At 31.6% G+C, this 23,121-nt stretch overlaps 1 protein-coding gene across 1 annotated transcript in view; it reads right to left on the bottom strand.

The window, feature by feature from the left end:
• Window positions 1–9,564: 9,564 nt before the first annotated feature.
• The window catches only part of LOC139488351 (zinc phosphodiesterase ELAC protein 2-like), a 33,158-nt gene continuing 19,601 nt past the window's right edge, over window positions 9,565–23,121 (bottom strand). The window contains exons 11-21 of the mRNA XM_071273885.1: window positions 22,344–22,500; window positions 21,289–21,510; window positions 20,328–20,458; window positions 19,531–19,621; window positions 19,049–19,187; window positions 18,518–18,672; window positions 17,674–17,782; window positions 16,780–16,900; window positions 14,789–14,867; window positions 13,766–13,913; window positions 9,565–9,841 (exon numbers count right to left, since the gene is read on the bottom strand). Coding sequence (XP_071129986.1) covers window positions 9,674–9,841; window positions 13,766–13,913; window positions 14,789–14,867; window positions 16,780–16,900; window positions 17,674–17,782; window positions 18,518–18,672; window positions 19,049–19,187; window positions 19,531–19,621; window positions 20,328–20,458; window positions 21,289–21,510; window positions 22,344–22,500 — 1,520 coding nt within the window. The 3' untranslated portion in view covers window positions 9,565–9,673. The remainder of the gene's footprint in view (window positions 9,842–13,765; window positions 13,914–14,788; window positions 14,868–16,779; window positions 16,901–17,673; window positions 17,783–18,517; window positions 18,673–19,048; window positions 19,188–19,530; window positions 19,622–20,327; window positions 20,459–21,288; window positions 21,511–22,343; window positions 22,501–23,121) is intronic.

Below are 23,121 nucleotides of genomic sequence, written 5' to 3'. Positions count from 1 at the left end.
TGATATAAACCATAATACAAAAATATCATAAAGTTCACTATAAAAGAAATTACATAACTGATACTTTTAGTCATAGTTTTTTATATGTTAAAAACACAGTACTAAAGGTTTACATTCATAAAAAATGTCAGGAACTATATTTATAGACAACCGATTACGAGCGACCAAACAGGTCACTTTTGAAAATCAGATCATTTTGTCTTTTTATATTTATTTCTTTGAGTCTCTCTTTTGCTTTTTTCAGCACTCAATTATGCAAGACATAACATCCTAACTTTATGTTTTAACATGTATACTTATGTATTGTACATCAAAGTGATAATATGAAGTAAAAGACAATTAGACAGTAACCTAGCAACATCAAAAATCATGGGCATGTGTTAGTTTGACTGTAAGCCAGACTACACGAATTTCCCTCAACTAGACAGCATCTTAATGACAATTCTTTTTTCTTTTCAACTATGCCTTCAGCTACCGTTTTGTTTTCTTCAATTCGTTTTAACACGTCATATTATTCAATTTATATTCCAAAAACACAAAAACTATCGATCAAACGAAAACTGTATAAAGTGATAAAAAAAAAGCTTGTATCATTGGTACAATTTATTTCTTCATTGCTTATTTCAGGGTTCAAACCCTACATGCCTTACACGTGTTGCTTGTTTGACAGTTTCCCAGTCGAAGGTCAGTAGTTCTGTCCGGGTGCTCCAGCTTTCTTCACCATCAACAAAAAGCTGGCCGCCATGAAATAGCAAACAAATAATTAAAGTGGCGTTAAAGACCAACAATGAATAAATCAATCATTGTATATTTCAGACGTTTCACACACATATCATATTTTTGTTTAACAAGACGATATTCAATTGAAATTGAATTTATCGATAAAGTTTTTCCAGCATGGTATAATGATGAATCTGGACATGACTGTAATATGTGCCGCTGGACATGACTGTGATATGTGCCGCTGGACAAACTCTTCATCTTTGCAACATTGTAATACCTATAAGAATGGCAGAATTTAAGGGAAGTTTTATTTTCATCATTTGTAAACAAGTTAAGAGGAAAGCTTAAAATTTAGAAGATTTGTTAGGATTGAAAGAAGAAAACATCACGGAAGGGTCTTATTTTTAAAGATTGATGTGTCCATCATATTACATATGTGGCAACCTTTTCAGGCGCGGATCCAGAGGGGGGTTCCGGTGGTTTGGCACCCCCCTTTTTAAAATGGCTGGATCCGCCCCTGGGAATTATAAATATATTGCTTTATGGTAAGAAAAAGAGTATTTTCTGCAATGCCTTTTGATATTTTTACAGTGTTACCAAACAAAAAAACTTCTTTTGTAAAAAGTACATTAATTCCATTGGTCAGAAACCAATTTTCAATCAGTTCTGATGATAATTGTGTATGTTCACATTCCCAAAATAAACGTTCTAATGTTTCAATTGCTCTATTACAAAATGTACAATTTGGATTATCATAAATCTTAATTTTATGAAGAAATTTGTTTGTAGCTAAGATTCGATGATTGAATCTATACTGTAGCCACTGTAACTTAGTATTATTTGTGACAACAAATGGCAGTTTATAAAAAAATTTCCAATAATTTTGATCAAAGCCAAAAAAATGTCAGTCCATCTTAACTGACTAGTGGGAACACTTCCATTTTTATTTAAAACAATATACATATCTTTAGATCCATTTGAACTTTTAACCAGTCTTTTAATAGCAGATGGAATTAAAGGTAGTTCTAATTTGTGATTTTTTCCCACAAATGATTTTGATGCTTGATGTATAGCAGATATAATACTATTATATCTCATGAAAGTCACATTTATCTAATACATTTCTTCTATCTTTTGATGAGAGAAAAAGGTCCCATCTTCATTTACAATATCATTTATAAATCTTATACCATTTTCAAACCAATCTTTATAAAAAAAATAGGTGTATTTGCTACCTTTATATTATTGTTAAGCCAGATTGCACTGGCAAGAAAGTATTCCCAACTGTAATATTCATCTTTTTCTTTAAGAAATTGCCATGCTTTCAGAACATCTTACCAAAATTTATTTTTGATATGTTGTTGTAATTTTTGGATATAAACACTTCCACAACCATAACATTTTTCAAGTTCTACATGAACATTTGACAAAAAAACATTCTGCCATTTGTTGTCTGTTTTAAATAATCTCCTTATCCATGTACACTTCAGTGCTAAAATAAATGCACTAAGATTTATCATTTTGAGTCCACCAACTTCAATATCATTTTCTAAAACATCTCTCTTAATTCTATCAATTGGTGAACTCCATATAAAATTGTACATAAGTTGAATAACATTTTTTAAAATATCATCAATTGGATTTGGTAAGGATATAAACAAATGATTTAAAATAGGCAATATCAATGTCTTTACTACAGTAATTCTACCAATAACAGTAAGATTTCGTTTTGACCATTGTCTAATTACACATTTAATTTGTACAATTTTTTCTTCATAATTAATTTTTAGAATTTTATCAAGATTAACATCAAAGCTTAAACCTAATACCTTAAAATATGTTTTTCCCCATGTAAGGTTTCTATTTTGGCATAATACCTCATTACTTTATACTTTTTATTTCCTATCCAAATAACTTGTGTTTTAGAAAAATTAATATTTAAACCAGATATATTTCCAAACCAATCTAATTCATTTAATGCTTCATTCAAAGATTCTTCTTTACCATCTAAAATAAGAGATGTGTCATCAGAAAATAATGAAAGTTTGTGCTCAACTTGCGTAATTGTAATACCATTTATTTTATCATTATTTCGTATTTTTAGTGCTAATATCTCAGCACAGAGAATAAAAATATGAGGCGACAAGGGATCACCTTGTCTACAGCCTCGTTCTATAGAAACAAATTCTGATAGATATCCTCCCTAGTTTACAGCTGATTTGATATTGTTATAAAAAACTTTAACCTAATAAATTATTGATTCTCCAAAATTGAACAACTTCAAGACACTGGTTAAAAATTCCAAAGAAATCGAATCAAATGCCTTTTCGAAATCTATGAGCAGAAAAAGTCCTGGAATATCTTTTTCCACAGTAAATTGCATAATATCATAAATTAAACGATGATATTCTCCAATATATCTCCCACTAATAAATCCAGTTTGATTGAAATCTATCAGTTTATCTAAAACTGTTTTAAAGCGTTTTGCTATAACTCCAGAGCCAATTTTATATACTGTATTTAATAAAGATATAGGTCGCCAATTTTTGTAAGAAATGTCTAGGCTTATTACATTTCGGCAGGCATGTAATGATTCCTTGTTTTAGCGTAACAGATAGTTCACCAATCTCAGTACTGTAGTTCATGGAGTCTACAACAAAAAAATTCAAATCTTTCCAAAAAAATTTAAAGAACTCTGTGGAGAAACCATCAGATCCTGGTGTTTTATTATTTTTCATATTTTTCAATATCAAACCAGCTTCTTCAATTGTTATTTCCCCTTCAAGATTTTTTTTCTCATCATCAGTTAGTTTTTTAAATTTTATATCTTTCAATCCTTCTTTAAGTTTACTGAATTTATCTCCCTAGCTTTGACTTGTATTTATTCTTGTATAAATTTCCAATAAAAAGATTTTACGTCTTTTAAAATATCTTTTTGTTTTGAAATTACATCTCCATTTTCTTTTTCTACTTTCGGTATCATCTTATTTGTAATTTTTTTTTTATTTTAGCCCACAAAAATAGCCCATTGTATTCTTGATCGAATTATCTTCCCTTTAATTTTTTCTTTTCTTATATTTTCTAATTCACATTTTTTATTTTCCAAAATCGGTTTATAGCGGTCTTAATGGTATAGATTTTTCTCATTGTTTGAAGGTTGTATAGTCCGTTGCCTATACATGCTTTCATCCACTTTGCTCAAACATTGTTGTCAATGTAATGGAATTCTATGTGAATTTCATACAGAGGACAGGTTTAGCTAGCTATAAAACCAGGTTTAATTCACCATTTTCTACATAATGAAATACCTTTACCAAGTATAGAATATGACAGTTGTTTTCCATTAGTTACATGTGTTAGAGCTTTCAATTTTGCTATTTTTATAAAGGACTTGCCGATTTGAATTTTCGGTTTTAGTTTGGTATTTTTGTTATTTTACTTTTTACAAATGTAGCTTATAATTATGCACTCTGCTTGTATTTTAGTGGCTATGAAGAATGTACCTTTTTTGAAGTACAATTAAATGATGGACGAGACAGATGAATATTTTATCAGTGCAAACATTTAAGATATTAAGTCAAGTTAGCTTACCAGCCCTTTACATGGATCCTTTACCTACTTTTCATACCTGAAGATTTTACAACAATTGAAGTCCATTGCCCTCATATTAGTAACAATAGTGCAAAAGTTGAAATGTCTTGCCTGCTTTACTGATCTAGATTTAGTTTTATATTGAAAGTCTTTTGTATCAAATAAACTTAACATTACCAGACTCAAGAAAATGAGGTCAAGGTCAAATTAACACTGCCAAAGAGACTACAATGCATACAACAAACATACTTACTTTTAGTATATGAAAACAGGAATCTGATGTTCAGTAGTTGTTGTATGTGGGTCATTAGTGTTTCTGGTTTCTCATTTTTTAATATAGATTAGACTGTTGGTTTTCCTATTTGAATGGGTTTTCACTAATAATCTTTTTGGGCCCTTTATAACTTGCTGTTCTGTGTGAGTCAAGCTCTGTGTTGAAGACAGTACCTTGACTTATAATGGTTTCCTTATATGAATTGTGACTTGGATGGAGAATTGTCTCATTGGCACTCATACCACATCTTCCTATATCTACTAACCACTGAAAATAACACTTAACATTGATCAATAAACATGAATACAACAACAAATCCATTAAATCCAGTTAGACAGACATGTACACCTTTCAGTCATTCAAAACACCAAATTCAGTTGATCCATAACTAGTTATAGCTACCATATAAAAAGGTTTTTGAAGAATGTCATGTTACAAAAAAATAAAAAAATATCTAATAAAATTAATAATAATAACTTTGTTGTTTGTAACAGATTTGACACCTATATAATACAGGAATCAGTTCTGAATCAGATTGCCAAACACTTACCGATTACTAAATCATTATAATCAATGTGCAATGGTTAGAAGACTCAATGAAAAAATTGTGATTATTATTATCTTAAACAAAAAATCAAAAATAAAATTACAGCTACAATCAATTCTAATAAGGGGTTTAAGAGGAGTTTAAGTAACTAAATTGAAATGTTCAAAAAAGCAATGACAAAGCCTACAATCTGCTACGGGATATCCCAATAAAAATTCTAATGATAGTACAAACTTAGAAGTGCATCTTTGTCTAATATGACCAAGAGTCTGAGAAAGTTTAGTTAAATCTGATTTAAGATTAAGGAAGAGTTGTCATTGTGTGTATTTGACAAAAATAATGCCATGCCAAAATTAAACCCAATAAAAAAAAGTTCCAATGTTCCCTGCCTTCCAAAAATTTTATATTTTCAAGTGGCATAACTCTTAACACATTCAATTATCCACCATTATAAAACTTGTCCGAGATATTGATATTAACCTATAGTATAAGTTATATAAAAATCAGGCAAGAATTGTACCTTTGAGAGTGCTAACTAAATGGGATGGAGGGACGGACAAAGCCTGGTATGTCCATGTCCCCCGCAACATGTTACACAAAGGACAAAAAACATTCATATTAAGATATGAAATAGGCAGTAGACAAGTACATTATGTGATTTTTTGAAAGTCCCACAAAGTTTTGTCATGTGGTTCAGGATCCGGAGCAGTTGCAGATACAAAAGGAATAAGTCAGGAAGAATCAAGGAGAAATGGATGGAATATTCTATTACTATATACCACCTATCCACGCATCAACACCAGACAGAAAGAAGCAGGATAAAATTCCAAAAAACGTACCTATCAAAATGCTTACAGTAAATTTTCAGTCAATCAAATAAAAACAAGGATTAGTTAAGAACTTGATTGAAAGCACTAAACCAGATGTTGTCCTAGGAACAGAAACCTGGATAGACTCTTCTATAAAAGATAACCAGATTTTCCCACCAAATTATACCATCTACAGAAATGATCGCAACATGAAAGGAGGTGCGGTGCTAATAGCAATAAATCATGACCATCTAAGCACACCTGTACCCGAGCTTCAAACAAATTGCGAGATTGTTTGGGCTAAAATCAGCCTAGCTGACAGTAAAGACTTATATCTTGCATCCTACTACAACCCTAAAAAATCAAATGAAGAAATCCTCGAAGAACTTGGGCGAAGTCTTGAAAAAGTTAATGCTGCAAAGAATGTCTTCATAATTGTTGGTGGTCGCACATCAATCTCCTAGGCTGGAACTGGATAACAAGAACCCTGAAACCAGAATCAACAAGTCAGATAAACCACTACAAGTCTGGCGACATTCTTGACGCACAATGGACTTGTTCAACTAGTGGGAGGAACCAACAAGAGGCCCTAACACGCTAGACCTAGTGATTACGAACAATGCAACACGCTTCACACGCACCAAAGTGATACCTGGGGTTTCAGACCACGACATTGTCTTCAGTGAAATAAACACCATGCCCTTATCTAGGAAACAAAAACCTCGGAACATCCCCTTATACAGAAAGACAAACTGGGAAACCATCACTGAAGAGGAAATGATCCAAACCCATGAAAAGATCAGAAATCTAGCTTCAAATGGAAGTTCGGCAGAGGAACTCTGGTTATTGTTCAAAACCAACCTCAACCAAAGTGGTTATTGTTCAAAACCAACCTCAACCAAAGTGTAACAAACCATATCCCGCACAAGATAGCAAAACAGAAAGATAGCTTACCTTGGCTAACACCAAATGTACGTAAATTAATACGCCACCGTGACAGACTATACAAAAGAAAGAAAAAGTCAGCGGATCCTAAGATTACATCAAAATTCAAAGAAACCAGGCAAAAGGTACAGAAAGAACTACGTCGTGCATATTGGAAGTACATCGAAAATATAGCACCTAAATAAGAAACCCAACCACACAGCAGTATCAAACGTTTCTGGACCTATATCAAACATATGAAGACTGATAGCAGCGGTGTGGCACCACTGCGTTGTAATGGAGTACTTCACTCGCATCCTGTGGACCAAGCAACATTCCTGAATAAGCAGTTTCAATCTGCATTCTCTTCCAAGGAAACATTTAGTCCAGAAGAATTCAAATCTTGTTGTAACATGCCAGGCCAATACCCTTCTGCTGAAGATCTAATCATTACAGAAAATGGAGTGCTGAAACTTCTTACAAAAATGAATCCAAATAAAGCTTCAGGACCAGACAAGCTAAAACCTAGAATACTTAAAGAACTATCAAACGAGATAGCCCCAATTCTAACTATCATCTTTACAACATCACTTAATACTGGGGTAGTACCATCTGACTGGAAGAACGCCAACGTAAGCCCAGTCTTCAAGAAAGGAGAGAGATACAAAGCAGAGAATTATCGACCAATATCTCATCGACATGCATCTGCTGTAAACTCATGGAACACATACTAACTAGCCATATTATGAATCATGCAGATCTTCACAACATTCTATATCCATTACAACACGGATTTCGTAGCAAAAAATCATGCGAAATCTAGTTGATTGAATTTGTGGATGACATCACCAACAACATGAGCACAGGAAAGCAAACGGATGTTCTCATTATGGACTTTTCGAAAGCCTTTGATAAGGTCGGCCACAGTCTCCTAATGCATAAACTGGAAGGGTACACGACAACTCGTACTTTCGGCAAGTCGTACTCAATCAACTCGTACCCTATTTTTGCCAACTCGTAACCATGTTTTATTTATCAAGTTTATATGCATAGTTATTGTAACTTTCTTTCGTATATCATTATATAGCAAAATACAAATAAAAAAACAACTTTCATTGTTAATAAAATTCAATCATAATTGTTTTAAATAAGCTTATAAAATGCTAATCGTTATAATCATTAGTATTCCTTAGAATTGATTGTTTGAAATTGTTTGCACGGCAATTTATTTGATATGCACATTAAAATAATTATGAGTACACAATATGCTAATCAGTGGTCATTAGTGGATAACATACCTACAAAAATAGAATGGATTTGTTAAAAGTAGAATAAACAGAGAGAAGTAAATGAAAACAAAAAATCGGTATAAGTGCGGCACTATGATCATCAAAGGCCGTTGAGTTATACTTAAACAATCACCATCCTCACCGAAAAGAAAATGCATGGCTTAAACGTTGTAAAAACCAAGCTTAGAGAAAAAATATATAAACTATGGTGAAATGTATGATCATCTTCAATTGCAATCATGGTTCGTCCACGTTGTAATGTATGCAAGACGATATATAAATTGTGTATCTCAATAATATTTTCCCCTAATCCTGTTATTTGGTCCATGTTTGGGGCCAATAAGAGTATATATTTCAAAAAGCTGTATTTGTAGGACCCTTATTACTATTATTAATAGCAACAAAGCCTTGTAAAAATGTCTTACAATGTGTGTGTAAATAATAGTGATACTAGTGGTTTTTTTTAATACGCCTCTCGTAATTCTTCTAAATATTGGCTTAATTTTTATTTTAACTTTTATCATAATTGAGGTCAATACGTATATAAATGATAGTAGTATTGTGATGAAATATACATTTTAAAATATAGTGCAAACGTACATGCAGAAAGATTAGATCAGGTGTGAAGTTGTTTTGATAACGGTTAAATAATTAATGGCACGCTTCGTGTGTGAATAAGGGCCGATTAACTGGTAATCGACATACTTCAGGTGTGAAGCAATGATCAATCAATTAATCACCGGCACGCGAACTGCAATAAATAATTTGTGTATTAAGGTTTATGTTTAAAGGCTGTGGATTTTCTATAAAAATCTTGATTTATTTGCCACAAAGTCCTTTTTTTTTGAAGATCTCGTCTGATTGCTTATGAGACAACTCTTCACTAGAGACCAAAATGACACAGAAATGAACAACTATACGTAATCGTACAGCCTTCAGCCATGAGCAAAACCCACCCATACCTCATAGTCAGCTATAATGACCAGTAAAACAATTCAAACGGAAAACGAACTGACTGCCATACTTATTTAAAAAAAAACAAAAAAAACAAAGTGTTAACACATCAACAAACAACGTCTAATACCACGAAACATGCATGATAAATCCTTCCAAGTACCATCAGCATCCCGTTATTACCGAAAACACTCATTCTGCCCAAGAACCATCCGGGATTGGAACGCTCTTCCTCCTGGGGTTGTATCAGCACTGTCAGTCAAGGCCTTTAAAGCCTCGATGACAAAGCTGAATTAAATTTCAAGATTTTGGGGGGGTGGTCGAATATGTGCACCAAACCATGGCAGTGTAATCAGTCCGTTGATTGTGTCCATTACCTGGCAGAAACTACCTGTACTAGATTATGAAAGCCATAATAGCTAGGAGTACAATGAGTAAAACCAAACAAATCAATAAAAGTTTATTTTTTTATTTTTTGTATTAATTCATTTTACTTTATAATTTTATTTTTATCACATTTCATTTATGGATAATCCCATGGTTCTTTTTCTTCTAATATTCGTCACACAGCTTTCAACACTTCTGATAAATTTCCTAGTCTTTTAGAAATATGTTTAGATTTCTTTTTAGTATCAGCTTCTTTTTTCCTTGAATATTCAATGTCTTCTTTAAATATCTCAGTCAGTGGATCAATCATATCATTCAATACTTCAGCATCACTTAACTTAACCTGAAAATAATCAAATATTATAAATTATTATACTTCATTTCAAAATGCAAGATTGCTATTGGTTAATATGAGGGAGACAATTTACGTTATCCCATGGCAAATCCTCTATTACCCTTCATGAAGACGCTTGATCAATTGTGTGCTTTATTAAATATGGATGGTTGTTATGAATCAGACGTTGTATTTTATTACTTTAAATTTGAAATTAAATAGACAGTAATGACAGAACATTTAGTAAAACAAGCATTATGTGAGTATAACAGTTTAAAATTCATTGTATTAGAACAATTTCTAATTTGATCTATAACTGTCATGGTGTAAACTATATAACAAATATCAGGTGAATATCTTCATGTATGATGGAAAAAAAGTGTTGAAAACTGATTATTAAAGTAAATTTTCTAAGTCCAATGACCATTACTCTGCACAAATCATCAGACCGTAACAAAATTCAAACTTGTCATGATAGAACTATATACCAATTATCAAATCAATATCATCAAGAATATCAAATCAATATCTTTAAGCATTAAGCAAAAAGTGCAGACAGACAGATGGACAGAGTGCAAACCCAAAGTGTACTTCGACTTCGTCAGTAGGGGACTAATAAGTTAAATTACATATATCTGAGAGGGTGATAGAGCAGATTGTTACCACTTGAAAAGACAATGTCAACCATGGCTTTGCTGCAATTGACAATGTTTTCTCAGGGTAACAATCTTATCCATCACCCTCTCAGCTATGTGCTATTAATGAACATACCTTTTGTTATTGTAATAATGTGGTTCTGTTAGGCCAATTAAAATTAATTGATAGATTTTCATCCCCGCCCGCCCCTCTGAAATCGTCCCGCCCAGATTTTTTTTATTTTGAAATTTTTTTTTTACGATTTACAGATTTTGTTAATTTTCGTTACCGGTAAACGTCAATGATTTTGTTTCTTTCAAAACTTCCTGTTTTAATTTTCGTTTCTCGTATTTCTTCGAGTAATTTAGAATAACTCTACAGATCTATGATGACAACATCATCTACCGAGAATAGAGATTGATTACGGGAAGGGCATAAAATATTCGAGTTACGATTAATACGCTGTTCCAAGAATGCAAATCGCTGCGGCATGACACAAATTTCTATGATTAGAAAACCGTGAAAATTATTATTGATACTGTAAAATGTCAATGACTTTGTGTCGGGAATTTTGGACTGTGAATGATATCCCAAGCTCAAGAATTGTGGAACACGTTGGTACAAAAATGACTGGATTAAACAATTGACACAAGCTCAAACTTGTTAGATTTTTGAGATATATTGAGTTCAAAAAGACGGCAAACATACATTTTGTAGATTTATCCATGGCTATTCTTTTTTGTCGAGAAACAGCAAACAACCTCTGCCCCAATAGATGTAGAACAGTGTTTGCCAATCAGAGATATTAATTTGAAAAATTTGAAAGATTATATACGATTCGTTGTACATGTATATACATGCTAGAAGCTTATACTCTTGCATATATGAAAGAAACGTCACAAGATGGTTTGATATGAAATAAAAAATAAAAAATAAAATCCTCCCTCCCGCCCCATTTTTTTCAAAAATTTGGATGAAAATCTACTAATTAAATTTAGTTGGCCTTAGTTGTTGCATGATCAGATGAATTTTTTTGCTTAATATTTAATTTATGGGTGTTGACTCATGAAATTGATCCTTTAATGTATTTTTTTTTATTTTTAAAGATTTACATTTACACACCTTTAAAATTTATTAAATATAATAAGTCAAAAAGAACTGGATTATGTTTGATGAATAAATGTACCAGTATTCCTTGAATGCAGAGATTTAACAGTCTCATCTTGTTTGTGGTGCTAAAATCATAGTCTTAATCATTGTTGTGTTTCAATATGTTGTCCAAATTTTGTGGTCTCAATTCCGTCTGTTGGTTCACTATGTTTTATGACTTTTGTGGTCACAACAATTTTGTTGTTGAATTTATTGAGCTTATACTGTACTTTCAATTAATTTTGTTTTTCAACATTTTTCACTAATTTGATGGTCTCTATCATTTTTGTTTGTTCAAAATGTTGTGTTAAAACTGTGGTCTCGTATATTTTTGTTTCTTATATATGTTCTCATTTAGTTTTTTTCTTTAAAATATGTGGTACAATACTGTGGTCTTAATAACTTCTGTTTTTGTCTCGCTTGCTGCAGTCAAAAGCGAGACATAGGTATGCTGTTTCCGGCAACGGCGGCGTCAACAATGCATTAGTTTGTGATGAGGTCTAGTTTATGGTGAACCACAAGTGGTTGGTCAATCATATTTGGTATGCAGTTGTATTAGCATTGGCACATCTCATTTTCATGGAGATTATTTGGCCCTGACGTGGTGTATTGACTTTGTATTGTTTTACATTGTCATTTCAGGGCCCTTTATAGCTGACTTATATGGAACCACTAGTAGTAGATCAATGATATTTAGTATGCAGTTGTATAAGCATTGGCATATCTCATTTCCATGGAGATTATTTGGCTCCCCCCTTAGTCATGGTCTAAGAAAAAATTGAAAGTTTTGCTAAGTTTACATGTATTAGTTTGTGATTCGGGGGGAACCATTAGTGGTAGGCTAATGTTAATTGGTATTCAGTTGTATCAGCATTAGAACATCTCATTTCCATGGTGAATATTTGCCTTGTCCCTCAGTTATGGTCTAGTGACTTTGAAACTTTTGCTAAGTTTATATGTATTAGTTTGTGATTAGATCAGTTTAAGATGAAATGTTAATGTTAGATCAAAGGTATTCGGTATGCAAATTTATTGGCATTTGTAAAAGAGGGACGAAAGATACCAAAGGGACAGTCAAACTCATAAATCTAAAACAAACTGACAACGCCATGGCTAAAAATAAAAAAGACAAACAGAAAAACAATAGTACACACGACACAACATAGAAAACTAAAGAATAAACAACACGAACCCCACCAAAAACTAGGGGTGATCTCAGGTGCTCCGGAAGGGTAAGCAGATCCTGCTCCACATGTGGCACCCGTCGTGTTGCTTAAGTGATTACAAATCCGGTAAATAGTCTAATTCGGTAGGTCATATTCATGAAAGGGAAGGGGATTGTAGTTACGACGTAAGGAACATATCCGATATCATTTGTGAAACGGTTATTCCATAACGGTCAACCAACTCGTGATGGCGTCCGTAAAATTTACGAAGGGATGATTTCAACTTCACCATTTGGAACTCTTGGTTTAATAGCTTCCTTGTGAGCAGCAAACCTCTATCAAGAAAATCATGATAGGAAATGCAAGCACGGGAATATCGTATCAATTGGGAGATATATACCCCGTATGCAGGTGCTGCTGGAATGTTGCTACTTAGAAATGGAAAGTTCACAATTGGAAAGCTGAAATCATCTCTTTTGTCGTAAAGTTTTGTTTTCAACCGACCCTGTAAGTATTGTTTCCATGGAAATTATATAGCTGCACCCCCTCTTCATTGTTGACTCTGAAAATTTTGCATAGTTTACAAATTTAATGTTTGTGTTTAGGTTTGTTGAAAGGGAACGACTTCTAATAATTCAATGATATTTGATATGCATTTGTATTAGCATTGGCACATCTCATTTACATGAAGATTGTTTAGCCATGTACCTTCAGTCATGATTAATTGACTTTGAATATTTGCCTAACTTATGTAAAATGTTGAATTTTGCTATTTTAATTTCAACATTTGCATATAATCAAAATTACAAAAAGGCGAGATATATCTCTGTGATAACAGTTTATATATGTTGTGTTAATTTTGTTGTCTAAATCACTTTCAGTATGTTCAATGGGTTTTATTCATTTTGTGGTCTCAATCTCTTAGGCTTGTCCAATTGTGTGTTAATTTTATAGTTTCAATTACTTTTGTTTGTTGACCTACCTTCATAAAGTCATAAGCCAAACCAAATTTATTATGAAACTCTTTATGTTCAACCAGTGGTATTCTTTTGTATCTCTGACTAAAATGGGTCAACATCTGGAACTTTGCTTGCATTTGAATCCCAACTTCTATTGCTTGTTTTACGGTGCTAAATATAAAATAAATATATTCAAGATCTACTAGCATACACGTTAATCTACAACATAAAAGAAATTTACAGTTGTTCCTATTAGATCTTTTATTGTTCCACTCTAGAAAAAAAACATATATTGTCAATAAAAGCATCTGTTTTTTGTTTGGTTAAATACTGTAAAACACTTATCAACACTGATACTTTATTTCCCATTCAGCCCATTCTAGTCCACTTCCAGGCTATTTGATTTTGAGATGGACAAATTTCCTAGCTGTAGTTCAATAAGGAAAGATCCAGGTTGTACAAATTTGCAGCAATTTATATTCTCATTGTATTTCTACTTGCAAAAGTGGCTAAAAAAATGGCTCAAGAAAACTATTTAGGTTTACAATAAATCATTTGAAAATTATAAAATCCCCACTAATAGAATATATTTCCTCTGCCAAACAGAACAGACTCAAATGACTAAATCACAACAGGCAAGGATGCAAATCAAAACAAGAATGTGTCCAAAGTACTGGTACACAGATGCCCCATCTGCACTATCATTTTCTATGTTCAGTGGACCGTGAAAATAGGATAAAATCTATAATTTGGCATTAAAATTAGAAAGATCATATTATAGGGAACATGTTTACTAAGTTTCAAGTTGATTGGACTTCAACTTCATCAAAAACTACCTCAACCAAAAACTTTAACCTGAAGCGGGACAGACGGTCACATAGACGAAAGGATGGAAGGAGGAACGAACAGATGCACAGACCAGAAAACATAATGCCCATAAATGGAGCATAATAAATGAAGCACAAAATATTCTTGAAAAAAATTTGTTCAAACTTTCAAGGACCCCTTTTGGATCGAACAAAACATACTATGTATAACCTTATTACCTATGTCGTTTTTTGGCAGCATCAGCCACCATATCAGACTGTAGGGTAGCTTCATGGATCAATAAATCACAATCTTTCCCTATAAAACATGTTTTAAGGTATATATTTTTTTAATTGAATTGGTTTACCTTTTGCTTAATAGACATATCACATAATGTTTTTACTACCCTTTATATAGTATAAAAACACAATACTAACAAAGTCATATAATATAGAGAGACACTTTGCTGATTTTGTGGGTTTTTTTTTTTACATCTTTGTCTTTTAATTTTCTAGATATTTCAATCTATACAGATTATTCAAACTTATAGTTTTTTTTTTAACTTGAAATAACTAAGGCTAACAATAGCTAAAAGATAATTCATTGATCATAAACCAAAAGTTTAATCCTTAAACGTTTCACATGCAAATAAAGTTGCCTTTCTTTGCCAACTCTTTTTGCCAAAAAAATTTTAAGAAGCTTTCTAACATCAAATTTTTTCTTAGTAATAAAAATCTTTCAATCTATTACATTTACCAGTATGTGTAAGAGAATTATAAATGAATAGTTGAACTATGAGCTATTTATTGCTCCTGATAATACCCCCGCCATAGGTAATTGCAAAATGTAGTAAACAGAGAGTGAATGATGTAAAATGCATCATATGGTATAGAACACTCACATGAAGGTTGATGCCTAAAGACTAACTGATGTGTATTTCAAAAATGTATCATAAAAAAAATTATATTTATAGTCCAGTGTTCTCCCCAGGCCGTTTTAGCGTCGCGGTACCGCGACGCTATATTTTTTCACCGTGATGCTATAATAATTCCCGCGACGCTATAATTGTTTTGAAGATGCTATTTTACTTGTCCTCAATTTTGAACTTTCATCTATTATCGATTATGATCATAAAAATTATATCACCAATTTCGACATGGAAAAATGCAATCACAAAACAATTCGAAATCTACGTTTTGTATTACGAAATTTCAAAGATTGAAACGATTTTTATTTTTTTTTAAAAAGGTCGTTTATTTGTTCATCTCTCCAAAAATTACTTTCTTTCTCTTCCGGTAATACAGGAACAGATATACTGTTCCCAGGGTAATACGAGAGCGAGAATTTTGGTTTATAGCTAAACTAAGTTTAATACTTCTTTAAAAAGTTATCATAATTGGCTTAAGTTTATGTTTAATCCATTTAATGCATTAAAAGCGTCTTATTCATGCACAATCTTTTGTCAAACAATGTTTATTCTCGGACTCATTTTCGTAAATTTTTCTACGGCCGCCATTGCACATTTTTGTGCAAACTGAGGATCGGAACCGGACCAGATATGACAAAAATCTGCATTTTCACGATAATGACAACAGATGGACAGTAGACAGAAAAAATATACCAAGAGAGAAAACTACGCATTAACAGACTATTTGTTAGATAACTTTGTTAAAAATACATATCATTTTGATGTAAAGATAAGAAACAACTGGGACTAATTCATTGAGTGCCATGAAACAATAAATTTCATAAACATGATAAAAAAAAGTTTTTAAATTGATTTTTTTTTTTGCTACTTTTGCTACTTTATCTTTACTTGATATAATATAAAAAATAGTTAATTTTGTGTACTAGATATTTAGTTTTGTATATAAACAGGTTGATCTATAATGAACCATTCATTCATTTGACTTATTGTTGGGTAACTGAAACCACATATTTATTTTTATTTGGCACAAGAGGAAAAAAATAATTCTGTAACTATAAATGAATAAAGAAAACTTAAACTGAAACAACTGTTTTTGTGGTTATAGTTTAATTGTATTCTCAGTTATGAATTGAACAATCTAAACTAAAACATATAAAGAAAATAGAGTATCAACGAGACGCGACAAACAACATTAAAAAAAAATAGTCATTTTTTTTATGCAAAATGTGATGCTATCCAAAATTTCTGGGGAGAACACTGTTTATACTGAGTATTACAAAATGTGATTGTTCTTAAACTAACCTGTTTCAATAAGAGCTTTACATGGCATAGTATCACCAGAGTAAACAATCTTCCAGCCTGACTTATGTGTAATGACTAGTCCACAAGCATGCTTACTATGTAAAACAGGAACTGGTAAAAACTGGAAATATATACAATAAGTACACTTCTAATTATCTCAATTATTTCAATATTTATCTATTTTCTTTAATAACGTAATATGTCTTATCTCATTTGATTCAATTAGCAGTAAGCTTTATATTAGAGAATTACAAAAAAATGTATGAATGGCAAAAATATGGTTTGGTTTATAAAGTAAAATAAGTAATTGAACGATTAGTATCAGATTACATTTTATTCATTGCCTAGTTTTTAACCTGACATAGGATTCTGATTGGTTTATTATTGGTGTTTTAAACTGCTTTCAGAACTGTTAGCAATATTGTGGTGGCCCGTTTTTATTAGTGAAAGAAGACAGAGTGCCAGGTGAGAGCCAGAATCCTTCCTCACGAATACTGCCAATCCTAGTCAATTAAGATTAAGAGTTGGAAGTCTGCAACTGACAACCTCAGTGTTGATAGGCTAGTGATGTAGTATGTGGACTTCTTTTAAAAACAACTTGGCCACCAAGACCCCAGATACTTTTAAACAGATCCATTTAAGTTTTGCAAATTATCCCTGGCATTATCTTTACAGTTTTATGGATGTATTTCGTTTAGGTTTACAAAAACCTATATTCCATCATACATCTTAGAGAAGAATTTTAATTTTTATATCTGCCTTGTATGTTTATATAGTTTTACATATTTTGCAACTGTACCCAAACTTTCTTTTCGTCTCAGGTAGATAGTTGTCTCATTGGAAACCCTATCAACTCTTTTTATTTTTATATTGTTCTATGTATAATTTACTTACATCTGTGCAATTCAATTTAGATTTTACTACTTCCAACAAAGTCGGGTCTTTTTCATTCTTAATAGGGACAGTATATGGTTCTCTCATTAAATTCTGACTATATACTAATCTGAAAAATAAAACACAAGTAAGATTATCAAAAGATATAAAACTGCTGAATAACTTGTTCCGATGAAATTATAAAGTGCTCTGCAAAAAGAGGTATAAAATTGAGAATGGAAATGGGGAATATGTCAAAGAAAAAACAACCTGACCAAAGAGCAGTTAATAGCAGAAGTCCACCAATGGGTCTTCAACGCAGCAAGAAAATCCTGCACCCTGAGGAGGGCCAGAGCTGAACTCTAAATAAAAATGTGTACTAGTTCAGTGAAAATAGACGTCATACTAAACTCTAAAATTTTGAATGTATTCAAAATTTGACAAATGATGGAAAATTCATAGTACAGAAATGAATAAGACAAAAGAAAGAACATGACTTAGATAAATGATTTATCTATCTACATAAACATATTTATACATACAATGTACGTCACAGACTTCTTGGACATATAAAAGCAACAACAAACAAATTCAAATTTTCCTTAACTTTTATTTACAGATCAAACCAGAAAACAGGAACCTTTTGTTAACATTAATATAAATTGAATTAAAAAAACTCTTATAATCAAATTCCATTTGAATTTTATAGCAGTTTTTATACATCACATACATAACATACATAAAATATTTCAATCTAAAATCATGAGCTAAATATGACCAGTGTATACTAAGAAATTAAAACTAAAGAAATCAAATATAACCATAACTGTAAACAAGTCAAAAGTATTCTGATCATAAAACTTACTGTAGAACTTCTTTGAGACTATTTACACGGAACTGTTCTTCATTAGTCCTAAGCCAGCTAATGATCTGTACTGGAGCTGTCAGGAGGATTGGAGTTATTTCCATTCCAGCTCTGGCTAATGCTGCTTTCCTTTCAAAAACTAAACCTGACATACCCTACAAAAATGAAGATTCAGTAATTCATGAAAAATATCTTCAAGGTTGTATATTCTTTTGAGTTACCCTTAAACTTTTTTTACACTCTATACTTTAAACTAATTTAATTGGGAAGATACTTTTTTCACATTTAGTTTTCAATCAAATTTGTGACAATTATTTTTCAACATTTTATAATACTGTTGTAAAGAGATGGTACATCTTTAAGAAATTTGTGAAGATTCATATTTTTTTTTTTTAAACCTTAATAAAAACATCTTCATATGATGTAAAATTACTATATTTAAAGTTTCATTTCCAAAAAAACTGAATCCATTTGAATTTAGTAAACAAAAATATACTTTTACCAAATAATCTTATAAAGTTCTGTACTTACAAGATGATGGTCAGCATGTAAGTGTGATATAAATATAGCTTTTAGTTTGATTAATACTTCGTCTGTTTTATCTCCATACAACATTAACAGCTGACTTAAACTTCCTTCGCCACAGTCCATTAATAAATTGGTATCTTCACTGAAAGCAAAAAAACATGATTTTAGTATGACATATTACGAATTCTTTAGGTACTGATTTTTCTTGGATATTTAGGCATAGGTAACCACATATACAAACTTTCAATTAAGTTTAGTTTTTCTTTAAGTTTGTATGTAGACTTTGAGAAATCCATGCAATCAAATCAAACCAGAAGTCCATTGGTAGTTTTACTGTTGCAAATATCTGTTTACCTGTCTTTGTATGCGTTGCCAGGTTAACTCAACTTGTGACAGTAAAACTACTGCTGGAAGTCCACAAAGCTTCAAATACAATACAGTTATCTTATAATTATCCACAGTATATATAACAAGATTAAACTCACTCCATATGAAGAAGAATACTTGTGCAGTTTCTAAAGGCTCCCGGTACACTTGAAGCTGTACCCAAAAACACAACCTCTGGAAAATCAGATCCTGAAAGATATAATCAAGAAATTTATTTTATAAATTCCATTTATATCATTTTTGAAAAGGAGATATGAAGATTTGTTCACCAAAGAATATTTATATTTCACGAGGGCTCTGCCCGAGGGAAATATGATTTTTCAAGGGTAAATAAATCTTCATATCTCCAGAGGTCAAGGGAAATGAATGTTTTACTCCACTGCCTAAGCTTTGTATACTATCTGATCTTCAAATATTTATTAGTTGCATACCTGCATTTTCTCTTATCCGCTTGTTTTTCTTACTAAATACAACATACATATTGATAAACATACAGATAAACATTAATTATTTAATTAGTCTTTTTGTTTTAACGTCTGAAATAATTTTGAACACGATAATGATATTTGCTAAAGCTTATTTAGAAAATAAGAAGTTCAAGACGTGTTGTACATAAACCGCACGTAACGTCGCACGAATTAGTCCCGACATTTCATAGGGGAATATGAAGTTTTGTTCGACGTCATTTGTGAAAGTTTCAACCAATCAAATGTTGATTTCACTAGATCAAAATCAACATGCAGTGGAATAATAGATTTTATTTTATAGCTGATCAACAGATGATAATACTGTATGAAATGAATCTGCATACTATGGATTCATTTATTTTTCGTGGATACCAATTTTCATTTTAACATGAAACTTCTTAAAATGACAAACAATTACCAAAACTAACCTTTATCTTTGGACGTGGACTGTTTAGATGCAATCAATTCTTTATAATCTGTTACGGTTTTCATAATGTTACTGTCACTAGCAAACTGGTCTCTTGTCTTACATTCAAAATCTTCTGGTAAACAATCTTCACTACAAGACAAGATATTATTCACTTTTATAATCATACAATTGTTACAACATCAAATATAGTTAACCTACTATTACTTATAGGCCTAATATTGACCACTGAAACATGATAACGAGGTCCATGTCAGGAGAACCCTGTCTCTATAGGTTACAATTATTATGCACACAGAAATTAACTTGACCTAATAATTAAAGAGGGGCGTAAAGGGGGAGTATCTGCACGGAAGAACGTGAAATAAAATCGCCATTTCACGATGAACGAACAATTAAAAATGTCTTGCACGTTGATCTTTTTACCAATTTCACGAAACACGGTGAATAACGAACCTTTTTCACGGCTGCATGTGAAATAAAAATGGCAAAACACGTTGCACAAAAAATAACCCTTTACCACCCTCCTTAAAGTATCTGAGAACCACACCTAAACAGGAAAACTAAAAATTTATCATAAACCATGAAAAGAGGTCAAGGTCAGGTTATTCCAGTCTGATATACATGGTTGCCTTGCAATGCAATGATTCAATACTATATCAAATATTATAATAGTTGTCCTTAGACTCATACTAACCAACTTTATCATATTTTAAAAGAACTGTGCATTTTTTAAACAGGTCATTGAAGCATGATAGGAACTTCAAACAATAAAGCTTTTGTATAAAAATGATGAATTATTCACCTCATCTAACTTCTTACAAGAAGCAAACACCCATGGTTGAGCATCCATTTGTCTTGCACTCTAAAAATATGACTAAAATTTCAATTCTGATCCAAAGAATGAGAATTTAAACTGAATAATTGCTGAATGTCATATTTAAAATTCAATGTACACTTACAATGATACAATTTTTTTCGGTCTATAAGAGTATTTCATGAAAGGTTTGGCTAGTATATGATTTTCACTTTTGAAATCTTCAATCTGCTGCTTTGGTATATGTAATTGTGGAAATATTGTTGAATTCAGCATATTCAGGCTGCTTTGAAGTTCTAACACTGAAGGTAATGATAATGTACTTGTCTTCTCATGTAGAAACATATGGCGTGTTGAACTGGAAAATCTAAAATAATAAATTGTTTATTAAAATGAAATAAGAATTCATCACTGTTAACAAAATAGTATGTACATGTAGTTACCTTCTTAATATATTTATCTTCAATTCAGTTACTTTTAAATGTAAGAAAACCGGTTGCACTCAACTTTACTTTTTTTTAGCCATCTCACCACTTAAAACTTCGCTTTGAAACATATCATTATTTGCCTCTCCAAATCATTCTACATATATCTCAATCCATTTTCTTCTGTGATGATCCAAATGTCAATTATCATTTTGCACAAGTGTTTTGTCAAGCAACTAATTACAGCATTTGAAAAATAGTATTTATGGTTGTTTTAACTATTTTATCAACAACTCCTGCAAATATCTTATCTGTTAAAAAAATACCTATGTAACTTAAATCAATAAAGAGTTGCTCCATGAGCACATGATAAGCCTGTGGCTTTTTAAAAAAATAAAATTTCATAACTCCTCAAATTTCATATCAGAGTTTTAAAAGAAAAATGAAAACAGGAATCCAACTTTCTAATGGATAAAACCCTATAACTCAGAAATGTTAACTCTAAAATGTATTAAGATCTAAAAGAAACTCACTTCAATTGATATAAACAATTCACCAAGTTTCATGAAAACTGCTCAAATCATTTTTGAGTTATTGTCCTATACATTGTAATGGACAGACAGACGATCAACAGAATACCATAATACTTCCTTCAATGGGCATATAAAGTTTAACAATAGCTGACACCAGTGATGCAAGAAAAATATCTACAGGCAACTGTCAAAATGGAAAACAGCAATATCAACAATGTTCTTTATATTCACACTTAAGTTACCTCTGTATAAACTGTTGATACTGTGGATTATTGACCATGTTATATGATGACATATGAACTACTAATTCAGCTGAGTTGTCATTGTCTCCTTGACATTCTAATAACTTCTCTGATCTTAATAAACTGTACAAGTAGTCTTCATTTGGACATTCAACAACTGTAAAAAAAATACTTATAATATTTATATGCCTCATATGTCTTCAAATAATGAAAATAAGCCAATTGTGATGGTTATGTTCCAGACCATATGAGTATTTGGGCCGTATGCAGTATACAGTCCAGACAGTATACATGTACAGTCCAGCTGATCATACAGGTTTGGGGGTCATATGGGTTAAATTTAAACAAACATTTATCAAAATCTTTATTTTTAGTTGTACAAATTGTTATTATTACAAAATAGATGGATAAAGTGAATAAGCAAACAATTGAAATTAACTATTTGTTTAATTGTATATCTGTGAATTCTATTTTGTTACTCTGGCCGAAGGTGACACTTGCTTCTACTAAGAACATCATATTTTTTTACATTTACATGTTCTGTTCATGCATGTTCCTTTGCATATGCATTTTTTTTGTAAAGTTCCTAAATATTTTAAAACAATTGTCCTCCCACATTATGTTTACTTCCGATAACTTCAATTTCACTGAGCATACTGGCCTGCAATTAATGAATTACTGACATGCTAAATACAGGAGATTTACAGATTAAATAAGTGTGATCTTTTTAAACAGTTAAAATATTAAGTTTTTATTTCAATTACTATTCAAAAACTTT

Source organism: Mytilus edulis, chromosome 9 (assembly GCF_963676685.1).
Source record: "Mytilus edulis chromosome 9, xbMytEdul2.2, whole genome shotgun sequence".
NCBI lineage: Eukaryota > Metazoa > Mollusca > Bivalvia > Mytilida > Mytilidae > Mytilus > Mytilus edulis.
This window is presented reverse-complemented; position numbering and strand designations above follow the sequence as displayed.